Source organism: Gallinula chloropus (assembly GCF_964237585.1).
Source record: "Gallinula chloropus genome assembly, chromosome: 18".
Taxonomy (NCBI): Eukaryota; Metazoa; Chordata; class Aves; order Gruiformes; family Rallidae; genus Gallinula; species Gallinula chloropus.
In genome coordinates, this window is record NC_140103.1 from 11,366,026 (window position 1) to 11,378,116 (window position 12,091).

The 12,091-nt window shown below is 53.3% G+C and overlaps 1 protein-coding gene across 1 annotated transcript; it reads right to left on the reverse strand.

Moving 5' to 3' along the window:
- Positions 1–270: 270 nt before the first annotated feature.
- LOC311198398 (cholesterol 7-desaturase nvd-like) lies at positions 271–9,941 on the reverse strand (the record flags this gene model as incomplete). The annotated part of the gene is made up of 7 exons (XM_084272342.1): positions 271–432; positions 1,737–1,913; positions 3,367–3,486; positions 3,760–3,885; positions 5,368–5,546; positions 7,161–7,349; positions 9,626–9,941. The coding sequence occupies 7 exons, from the start codon at positions 9,939–9,941 to the stop codon at positions 271–273; spliced, it is 1,269 nt and encodes a 422-aa protein (XP_084128468.1).
- Positions 9,942–12,091: the final 2,150 nt, after the last annotated feature.

Here is a 12,091-nt window from a genome sequence, read left to right on the forward strand (position 1 = left end):
TTTAACAACTACTCAAAATGATGGCAGCAGCAAGAGCCAAGGGCACTTCAAAGGCAATTCTGGCAATCCTAAATTCACTCTGAGCTCATATGTGGCAGCAGAGGTACAAGAGCAAGCGTTACATGCACTGGGCTTCGACACCCTGAACGTGGAAGGTAAAAGAAGATCTCCAGGGCTCAGGCTCTGCTCCCTGTGCCAGTGCCAGCCCAGCACCACTGCCCACCAGCCAGGGGAGCCTCTGACTACCTTGTGCAGCAGGCAGCGGGGTCCTCACCAGTCCAAGCCCTCCTTCTGCACTGGGAGCCTGATGCTCTTCTCGCTGTAGAACTGGGCGTACCAGCGCCGATGCTTCTGGATGCTGGAGTCCTCTCTGACCAGCAGTGGCTTGGGCAGATACTGTTTATTGTTCCAGATGGTTATATCACGCTCAAACTGAGAGGAGGAGAATGGTCCCATTCAGGTGGGGAAGCTGAACCAGTGGGGTTGTGCTGGTTTATTTTACAGTGTTTCTCCATAGGGCTGGTGTGGCACTGCTTGTGCTACCTGGAACTTGTAAAGCTACAGCTCTGCCTGCAGCTGGCAGATGTTAAGCCTGTTCTACCTCCCAAAAACAAAGCTACTTTTGTCTTAGGCTGCCTTTGTCATAGGAGATCTTGAGAAAGGCCAGCTCCACCTGAGGTTTTTGATTCATGGAGTAGCTCCTGCTAACAACGCCTTTGTAAAGGCTTTCCACAGCTTAAACTCTGCTTAGACACACTGTTGTGGTTGTGCATGGCTGGGTTCTAATGGAGAAGGAGGGTTGGAGGGGTGGGTTCTGCAAGCAGCAGCCAGCAGCTCTCTGCAGGCCCCAGGAGTAAACATGGGCCCAGTCAAGGCCGGAGTCGCTGCTGCCCAAGGCCGAGCCCATCAGCCATGGTCACAGGCCTCTGGGAATCACAGGGAGGAGACAAAACCCACAGGCAGCTGCTTTGTGCCCCTGAGAATGGAGTGAGAAGGTGTGAGGAGCTGTGCAGGCATCAAGGGCAGGGAAGTGGGAGGAGGCGCCCCAGGTGCCAGAGGGAAAGATGCCCCTGAGCCCCTGGAGAAACCCATGGTGGAGCGGGTGTCCCCCCACAGCCCAGGGAAAAGGCCCAGACCCCACCTGGAAAGGCCCCACGCTGGAGTGGGTGAAGACATAGAGAATCATAGAAGGGTCAGGGCTGGAAGAGACCTTAAAGATCAAGTTCCAACCCCCCTGCCATGGGCAGGGCACCTCTCACCAGCCCAGGCTGCTCAAGACCCCGTCCAACCAGGCCTTGAACACCTCCAGGGAGGGGGCAGCCACCACCTCCCTGGGCAGCCTGTTCCAGTGCCTCACCAAAGGAGATAAGAGGTTCACCAACCTGAGGCTCTGGAGATCTGGATGTAGTTATTTGTTCCCTTGAAGAACTCCTGCATCTTGGGAGAGATTGCCTAATCCTTGTGCCCCAGTTCCCCATGCACAGGAGAGGAACAGTGCTCCTCTGTCATCCTCAACAGGTGAGCTGCTGCAGGCACCCTCTTTACTAAACCTCCAGTTTAGTTCTTTGGGCTACTAAAACAGAAAGGTTGTGCCAAGCACTGAAAGGATCTTGCCCACAAGTGTTTTATTCCCATGTATACCTGAGCCCACATGAGCAACCATTCTCCCTTCTCACATCTCCTAGCCAGCAAGCTCCAGGGGACCACCACTGGCTGCTCATCTCCAGAAGCCTTACCTGTATGCACTCTGCTCTCAGGATGAACTTTGGGATTATGGCTGGCACATTCTTCTGGTAGTAGATTTTGTGGACAACATTCTGCAGGAGAGGCTCCAGGGGAGTCACTGTCTGCAGGATGATCCCATGGCCAAGGAAAGCGTGTTCAAAGACCAGGAAAACCAGCCCTGGCCCCACCTGCAGAGCAACAGAGCAGCCTCAAGAAACAGTCCCCTGTGGTCCAGCACCTCCCACAGCTCCAGACCTGCTGGAGATGTCTCCCAGGCTGTGCTCAAGTCCCCCTTTACTCTGTCTTTCATCAGATAATAGGCATAAAGTCAAACTACACATCAGGGCCATGAGTCACGGACTGGCTGCCAACTGCCAGCGCTGCCCAGGTCAGGGGAAGCCCAGCAGAGTTATGCAGCCTGCATTGGCCTGGGACACTCAGCAATGTGGCAGGGCTGGATGGCTTTGCTGTGGACTCATGGAAATTCATGGGGGTTTACAGTACTTGACTGATCCCCAGAAGTTCAAACTCTAATCTTCTAGGAAATGCTTCCAAATTTTCACTTGGCCTTGTTGTTCATCACTGAATTCCCATCAGGTCATCAACAGCCTTATTGGATTGCTGACACCTGCCCTGGGCTCTGGTTTCAGTAGCAGTGATTGCCACACAGCAGGGAGGAAATACTACATCTACTCCTGCTCCCGCTTTCTTCTCTGCAGAGACAACAGCCCCATTAGGTTTTAGCTGAACTACAAACATGTGGCTCAGGTTCAGTCCTTTGTCTTGAATGACATGAAGTACCTGTTATCCAGCATCCAGACACAGAGCTGCATGGTCATACACTGGTTGCTGGGTTCCAGCTACTTTATTTGCTGCCTCCTTTGATGTTTGGTTGGGTACAAACTTCCTGTGAGCTTATTTGAATGTCTTTTTTCTGCTGTTCCCTGACAGCAGTGCTGAACAGCGCAGATAGAAGGATTGAAGGGAGATACAATCAACACCCACTTTGAGATAATTCCCTAATTACACTGAGATCTAGCCCTTATCAAGGCTTTGTTTTGCTATTGTTCTGCATTTGTAATGTGGGAATAGGTCAGATGCCTTCAAAAACATACTAGAACAAAGTTGCTGGTTTTACCAGGCAAGCTTTGTGTTTCATCAAAGAAAAAACCCAACAAAACCACAAGCAAAAACAAAAGTGAGACCACCAGGTCCCAGTGTTTAGTAGCATTATTTCTATTTCCCTTAATTCTTTATCAAACCCTGTCATCTGCATTATTAGCTCATCTTTGGCTACCAAACACGCTGCTTCTGATGCTTTGCCTTTCCCAGGCACGTTTGCTGTGCACTGAAGAGGTCCACGCTGCTGTACTGTGAGGAGCTGTGACATGGTGGTGTGCAGGTCCCCAGCATTGTCACCAGTGTCTCCTGGTGTCCTCACTTTTCTTTAAGCTGTTTTGTGGGCACAGAGTCCTTATGAGCCCTCCCTTTCCTCCACGCTGCAGAGCAGCCCCAGTGCCAGCACGTGACTTTGGCACACGTGTCTGCTGCGGTTGGTAGGAAAAGCTATGCTGGGCAGGGAGGACCCACTATGGGTGACAAAGCCCTTCAGCTCGGGCTGTCACCAGCACCAGGACATACCTGTCTGGCTGAAACCATCAGATCCATCAGGGAGACACGCTTCCCAAAGATGGTTGCACTGTGTTGAACCAGCATCTGGGAGCAGTGCTCGTTTGGCGCCTGCTCTGGCTGCCACTCGGCCTGGAGGGGTGGAGAAGGGTGGTCTCAGATAGGAGCACAGGCTGAGCGACATAGTAGCAAGATGGTGTCAAGATCTGGCTGTGAAGATGATCTAGAGATGAGCAGAGGTGAGGGAGTGCAGCTAAAACCCTCAAGGACAGAGAAGAGATGGGACCTGAAGATGGAGGCACACAGCAGGAGGGGTGAGGTGGGACTGATGCTGTGCAGCAGAAAGGGGACGTGGTTTGAAGGACTTGGACCTCCTCATGTGTAAGAGGAGAGTGAGGGTCTTACGTTCCAGACATGCTTCATAAAATCCCACAGCTTGGACCTCGTGTATCTCAGATCGGTTCCGCTCAGGATGGCCGGGCCGTGGACGAACGCCAGGTGAGCCGTGTCAGCCGCGTTCTCGGGGATCTCCTGCCGAGGGGAACAAGCTGCCATTGGCAAGAGCTGGCCCAGGGTAGGGGGGGTGCCTGTGTCTGGCAGCAGGACTGCAGCAGCACCAGCATGACCACTGCACAGCCAGGGACACATCGCTGCAGCGGGAGGGGATGCCCCCAGGTTCCCGACACAGCAGGAGGCAGCGGGGTGAGCAGGGGCAGGGGCTCAGCACGGGCTGCCTTGGGACTAGTTCTTAGCCAGTCTGCTGGACTAATGTAAACAGGGGGTTCAGTGTAAGGTCTGTGCAGGGTAAGTTCTGCAGCTGCACAAGCTGGGGCTCCAAACGAGTCCCCCCCCCCCCGCCCTGTAGTCATTGTGAGGAATGGAACGTGTCAACACCAGCTTTGTGTTATGCACTGACTAGTTCCCACATCCTTTTAAACCTTTAAACCTCACCATCCTCCCCACAATACATCACTTTATGCAAGTCTTTAACTGTTTTATCACACCAGCTTTCCACCAGTTTGGCCAGCATCACAGACTGGTCCCAGTATAGACCTGTGTATGGTGGCTTGCACTGAAATAAATATTTCAAGCCCATCAGTCTCCCAAATTCTCCCTGCTTCTCACAACTCCTCTTCACACTCCCAGGGCTGTATCTCCTGTGCCTCACACACCTTCTTCATTTCTTCTAATAATTCTTCATTTCTTTCTAATCTGCTTACCTTAGTTGTCATTTAGTCAGCAGATTCCTCTCTCCTCTGGAGAGAAGTGTGCTTTAGATTAAGAGTCACTTTTGCCACTGATTTTTACAAATAGAAGTGTCAGGTATATAAAAATCTCCAAGGTCTAAAATCCCTTGGGATCACCCATCTTCAAATCCGCTGCTGCCTTCCATCACTGTCCAGAAGGAGCCCCCACCCATGGCTGCCCCTGGTCCCTTGGAGGAGCACAGTCCAGGTCCCTTGGAGGAGCACAGTTTGGGTCCCTTCCATTTAGTGCAGTGACAAGTTTCCCCTTTTCCAGCCCCATTTCCACTGAGGCAGGATGGAGCCAACAGCCACTTCTCCTCCATGGAGGAGCATTTGTCAGCGTGTGGTGGTGATTGTGAAGATTAACAGCGAAATAACCGCGTGTTTCCAGTGTGGTGATGGATGAGCTGAGAAGCCTCCTGACACTAAACACTGCAGTTCTCAGAGAATCTTTTTTTTTTTAAATTACATCAGTTATAAGTCACAGCAAATTAACAGATTCGTGTTAAGCACCCAGAACATCTGCTCTCTACTCAAGAAGCCCACAGTTCGTGTTTGGGGAACATATGCTGTATTCTCAATAGATGGTGCAGTGTATTTCTGGGTGTATTTCTGGGTCTGAGCTCTGCCAGCAGTGGCACGGGGTGCAGGCAGACCTCAGCGAGCTGGGAGGGACAGGACCTTGACTGGGTTAACCGGGTGATGTCCCTGAACTGGGCTAGAGGAGATGACCCAGGTGTATCCCATGGAGGGAGCAGGCTCCTACCTGGATGTGAGCGTTGACCAAGTGCTCTGTCTGCCCACGGAACACCCACTCTTTGGTTGTGATCTCCCGCTGCTCGGGCACTGCCCAGGTTGGAGCCAGCCCCTCGCAGTGGTACCAGACCAGCAGCATCCCGTTCACCTCGCAGGACGGCCACGGCCGCACCCGGGCAAAATCCGGCACTGTGGTGGAAAGAAAGGATTCAAAGTGGCATCTCCAAGGGTCACCCTGTCCCACCTGCACTCAGACGTCATCAAAGTGACCCGTGTGAGCACAGATGGCTTTTAAATCTGTTTAAATCAGCCTGAGCATTGGCTGTACTGGGAGCAGGGCAGCCACCTGCAGCTTCATTCTTACAATAACTGCAGATACCAACTGAATACAGATGCTTCAGATGAAACAATCCATCTTGGCAAGCGTTTGCTTGTGTCCATAATATTCATTCTCATTTTATGAATGGAGCACATCTTTGCTCATTACTTGGAACCAAATTTTCATTTGAATGCAGCTTCTGAGCGAGCATGTATGGGGAAATACAGCTTGCATCTTTTCCTGAAGAAGATACACACACACACACAACTGCTGTTTGATGAGATCTTTACATCATTTATCTTGATACACAAGGATGGAATGCTTCTTCCCCTTTGAGAAAAATAGTCTGTTTAGTAGCAAGACTGAGTTCTGCTGGTAATTGATGTTTCCTTTGCTATCCCAACCAAGGCCAATCAGAGAAAGCTGAACTCAGGGTACAGAGCTAAGGATCACAAGCCCAGCTGAAACTCAGGGTCATTCTGCTTGCTGTTTCAGCTACGTTTAGACTTGGTGATTTAAATTGATTTGCAGGGCCAGACTGAGCAATGGTTACATGTGAACTTTAAGTAAGAGACTCTTCCTACACACTTCTAAATGGTAGGTGTGAAGAGCTTTCCTGGATCCTAACCAGAAGTTCCCTTCAAGCCTTAAAAGGAGAAAAATTTTTCCATTGAGAAAGTATTCTGTCATGCTGATGTGACAGATTTAGGCACTGACGTGATCTAAGCTATCTCTACAGAGCACAGAAACATTCCCAAAAACCAGTGGTGCCTCAGGATCCATCCCTCCCGGTGCAATGGATGGCTCAGAGTTAAAAAATCTTCTTTTATACCCCAGTTGCTGAAGGCAGGCATTGTAGGACTATCACAGAATCAGAGTATGACTGGGGATGGCACTCCATTGTGGAAAGCCACTAGATTGATCACACAGGACTTGCCCCTATTAAAGCCACGCTGGCTGGCTGGAATCACCTCCCTGTCCTCCATGTGCCTCAGCAGAGCTTCTAGGAGGATCTGTTCCATGATCTTTCCAGGTACAGATGGCGGTAGGTCAGGGTCCTCCTTCCTACCCTTTTTACAATGGTTGTGATGTTTTCTCTCTTCCAGTCACTAGGGACTTCCCCTGACTGCCCTGACTTTTCAGATACTGCGGAGAGTGGCTTGGGAACTACATCAGCCCTTTCCTTCAGGACTCTGGGGTGCATCTCATCAGGTCCCATGAACCTGTGTACATTCAGGTTCTTCAGATGGTCACAACCCTGATCTTCCCTAAGTTATCACCTAACACAGGGAAAGGCACTGGTATATTATGTGCTAACATGGACAACCCAGGTGGAGAAGTGGGGCACTGCATGAAACGGGGGGAGCAGGAGGGTGGGTTATTCAAAGGACCACTTTTCCTTAATGAAGTAGCTTTTAACAAGGCCACTGCCACTGCTGCAGATGAAATCTGGGGAAACTTATGTGGCTCTGGGGAAACTTCACCTTTTTCAGCATAGGGGATGCTGGTGCACTTTCCATCTTCTCCTTGAAACCGCCAGCCGTGGAACGGGCACTCGATGCAGTTGCCCACGACACGCCCGCCAGCAGCGAGGTTAGCACCAAGGTGAGGGCAGTAAGCGTCCACCACGTAGGCCTGGCCATCCTGGGTGCGATAGGCAGCCAGCTGCTCTCCTGCAGAAACACAAGGTGTTGTGGTTGTGAAAGCAACATCCCCTGATGAGGAGGGTGAGGTCAGACACGCCTGGCTCCACACCTTTTGCAGAGACAGCACCGACCAGCACTTTTACCCAACTTTCCAGGCCTTGCCTGTGCAAAGGGCTGCAGAAATACCCTGTGACGAGTTGGTACTGGAGGGTTTCTTTCCTTTCCAGTGGCAGAGAGTTGCTCTGAAGAAGTTCCTTAACCACGAGATGGCACCAGGCAGCTGCCAGAGCCTGGGCCTGCAGGCAGGAGGCTGTGGGCAGGAGGCGGTTTGCTGCCAAAGGCCCGGGGTGTGGTGGCTGCTGGCTCACTGACAGTGTGTAGAAGATACCCCAGAGCAGTGAGCGGCCAGGGCCTGTTGCACCCCATGCTTCATGTGTTGGCACCCTGCAGAGCTGGGCCGCTGTCCCGCGTCCCATGGCGGGAGGCGTCTGTGCTGAAGGGCTTTGCCTTGCGCTAGGCCGGGGGAGCGTTAATTCCTCCCTGTTATCTCTGAACACTCAGGGCCTGGACCCTCAGCCCTGGGTTTTCAGCACCTGGAGCCTGTTTCAGCTGCAGGATAGAAGGGGCCTTCACAGAAATACATAAAGTCTTAAGGTGCCTCCCCTGCTAAGGGAGGGGTCCACACAGAGCAGAGCAATAGCTGCACTTAGAGAGAACTTTGCTCCTGACCCTTTTCCTGAGAGGTTTAGAATAGAGAGCATGGGCTACTGGAATCTTAAAATCCCAGCCTGGTTTGGTGGGAAGTGCCCTCAGAACCCCCCCGAGTGCCCACTCTCCCCCACCTCCCCCCACCCCCCCCAAGCACAGGGTGCCCAAAGGCCCTGAAGACCGTTCCCCTGGGCCTGGCCCTCCCTGCCCTCAGCACCAGCCCCTCTCCAGCTCTCCTGGAGCCCCTTGAGGGGCTGGAAAGGGGCTCTGAGCTCTCCCCAGGGCAGAATCCTCTCCCTTGACCTGCTGGTCCTGCTGCTGGGGATGCAGCCCAGGACACAGTTGGCTTTCTGGGCTACAAGCACACAGTGTTGGGCCACGCTGAGCCCAACACTCTCAAGTGCTTCTCCCCAGGGCTGCTCTCCATTCACTGTCTACCCAGCCTGTGGCTGTGCTGGGGGCTGCCCTGACCCATGTGCAGGACCTTGCCCATGGCCTTCTTGAACTTCATGGGATTTGCATGGTCCCACTTCTCCAACCTGCCCAGGTCTCTCTGGATGACATCCCTTCCCTCCAGTGTGCCTACTGCACCACACAGCTCACTGGCAAGCGAGGGTGCATGAATCGTACTGCCCATACTGCTGACAAAAGTGTTAAACAGCATTGGTCCCAGTATCAGCCCCTCAGGAATGGCACTCATCACTGAACTCCACATGGTCTTGTAGCTGTGTGACCATCCAGCCAATTCCATACCCATTGAGTGGTGCCAGATCCATCAAATCTGTGTCTCTCCAATTTAGAGACAAGAATGGCACACAAGACAGTGTCAAATGCTGTCAAGTCCAGGTAGATGGCATCTACCCTGTAACCCCATTGTAGAAGGCCACCAAATTTATCAGGCACAATTTTCCCCTAGTGAAGCCATGTTGGCTGTCACCAATCACCTCCTTATTTCCCATGTGTCTGACCAGTGTTTCCTTGGGGATCTGCTCCATGGTCTTTCTGGGCACAGCACACAGAATGATTTCTGGTGCCTGGCAGAGATGAGCTGTTGTACAGCAGGGACAGGGGGGGTGGAATACTCCTAATAGGACACCCAATGGGATGCTCCAGTGCCCTGGTGAAGATATCCCCATGAGGACGACCCAGTGCCTCAGTGGGGATGCCCAGGCAGGGACATCCCTGTGTCCCAGCAGGAATGCCCAGGCAGGGATGCTCCAGTACATGTCTCAATGCCCCAGCAGATGCCCAGGCAGGCACATCCTGGTGCCCTGGTGGGGATGTCTGAGGGGGGATGTCCCGAGGCCCTGACAGAGCTGCTGACTAGGACAGGCCAGTTCCCAGCGTAGGAGCTGGCCTGAATGCCACCCCATCACAAGTACCCAGGCAGGGATGCTCCGATGCCCTGGCAGCGTGCCGGGGCAGGGATGCCTGATTCACCAGCGGGGATCCCCGGTTGGGGCTGCCCCAATATCCCGGGGGGATGCCCGGGCAGGTATGCGCTGCACACCGGCCGGGCCCCCGAGCATCGTCACCCCCATTGCCAGGGTGTGGGGTCAGGGGCTCCCGTCGGGGATGCGGCGGCTGGCACTCACCGAGCAGGGCGAGGCTGCGGACAGCTCCGCGGGGCAGCTGCGCGGAGTCGAGCAGGCGGTACCAGCCGTTGGGGTAGGGCGGCGGCAGGGCGCCGGCACGGCGGGCACGGCGGGCGCGGCGAGCAGCCTGCTTGGGGCTCAGCCCCGGCTCCGGCAGGTAACCCACCTGCCCGGGGCCGCGCCGCAGGGCCAGCGGCCGGGAGCAGCCCAGCAGCAGGACGAGGAAAAGGAGGAGGAGGAAGAGGAGGAAGAGCAGCGCCCCTCGGCCCGGCCCCGCCGCCAGCAGCGCCGCAGCGCACCACCCATCGCTCCCCATAGCGCGCCCCGTCCCGCCGCCGCCGCCCCTTATAGCGCGGCCGGCCCCGCCCGCAGAGGCGCTCCGTGGGCGTGGGTGGGGGGGGAGTCCCCACCCGGGACCCTCCCGGTATCCTCGGCGGGACTGCGGGTGGATTCGCGCTGCTCGGCCCCGGGAAGGGGCAGGCAGAGACCCGCACAGCACCCGCACAGCACCCGCTCCGGTCGCGGGGCGAGGAGAGGCTGGGGAGGGTGGTGATGCTTCGCCTGGGGAAAGGGGGGCAGAGTGGGGGGGTCCCCAAGAGCAGCCCGCTGCCAGCTCGGGGTTACGGAGCGGAGGGAGCCGGGCTGTTCTCCGAGACTCACAGGCAAGGGGCGACACGCTGGAGCTGCAGCACAGGGAGCTCTGCTTGCACATCACCAGAAGTAACGCTTCCTTCAGAGAGCCGGCTGGCATCCAGCAGATGGGTTCGTGAGATCAATCAACGCCACAGCATCCTCCTGAGCTGCTGGCCTGGGCTTGGAAAGGGGGAACCTGATGTTGGGGCTCACTTTGACATCGAGCACCTGGCAGGACCCTGACAGGACTCTTGGGGTTTAAGAGCAGCTCAGAGAGGTGCTAGCACAGAAAACAGGGGTACAAAGGGACTTGGATCACCTCCGTGCAGAGAGGGTAAATCACAGCAAAGCCAAGGCTGGGCTATTTAAGCATCCAGCTGCAGAGGAGCAACACTTCATTTAGTCTCAAGAACTGTGCAGGTTCAAGGAGTAACTGTAGAAAAGCTTCTTGTTGCCCATCATGTCAATCTGGTCAGATTTCCAGGAGAGGCAGCAACCCAAAATACCCTCCCTAGTACTGAGTAGTTGAGAAGGGGAAAATGCAGAGAAGTGGAGCTAAAGGGAGCAACTGGAAGGGTGAATTCAGACAGGGTGAATTGCTTGAAGACCTCACATGGAAGGTTCAGGTAAAAAAATATATATATAATTTTTTTTAAGTGTGTATATAGATGTGTGTGACCTCTTGGAAACCTGTTCTAGGAGAATAACACTGGTGTAGTTACACAGGAGATTGAACACAGCAGTTGAAAGTAGCCAGACACCCCTCAAGGCCAGGTTGGATGGGGCCCTGGGCAACCTTGTGTAGCTCCAGGCCTGGAGGTTGGTGGCCCTGCCTGTGGCAGGGGGTTGGAACTCTGTGATCCTTGGGGTCCCTTCCAACCCAGACCATTCTATGATTCTATGATCCCTCAGAGAGGGACAGGCTGTGAACCCTGAGTGGGGAAAAGGAAGAAAGCAGCAACTCTAGCAAGGGAAGGACCAACTGAAAATAAGACAGGTCAAAGAGGGACCTTCCAGAGTGCCTACTAAGGCCTTATAAGCACACAATAAATGCATCCATTGTACAAAAAAAAAAAGAGATGTGATGGGTGGTTTGGGGACTGGCAGACTAAGGAGTCTCAGTACTGATTCATGAGATGCTGCAGCGAGGGGGCTGAGAGGCACAGGATGAATGAGCTGTTGGGGAAGAGCCAGCATCACATTTGCACAGCGAAGTCACATCTCATAAATAGATCTGAGAAGTCAACAAACAGGTGAACAAGTTCCTACTTTGTCCACTTGGCTTTTCAAGATGCTTCTTCTAGGGTAGATTGCAAAAGGTCCTTAAATAATCCTGAAATAACAAGGGGAACCTCTCTGCTTTTGTCATTGGAGAGAAGATAGGGACCAAGCAAAAGGAATGGATGCTCTTCTGTTACAACAGAGGGTAGGGGTCTGCATTTATCTCCACAGAACCTGGGGAAGGGGGCAAACAGATGTCTAAATGATCTGATTAAGATGATTCTAAAGTGTTCACTATAGTAAAATGTAAACCAAAAAAAACAACCCCTTACACATCTCCTGGTGTCTGGCAGGCAGTGAAATGGGATGCACGTGGCAAAGACCCACAGGAGAGGGTTTGCTGTTAAGTGGCACTCAGAAAGAGATCTGAGCATTACTTGGTCTGTGAATACATCTGCTACTGGTCCACACTGTCCAAAAAGACAAATGCAGTGTTAGGAATAATTAACATTAATGCTTTTGTAGGCATGATGAGATAAGTGTACAGAAGAAGAAAGGTCTGAGGAGGAAAATAATATTTTCTGTTAGATAAGCTGATACAGCTGGAAAAAA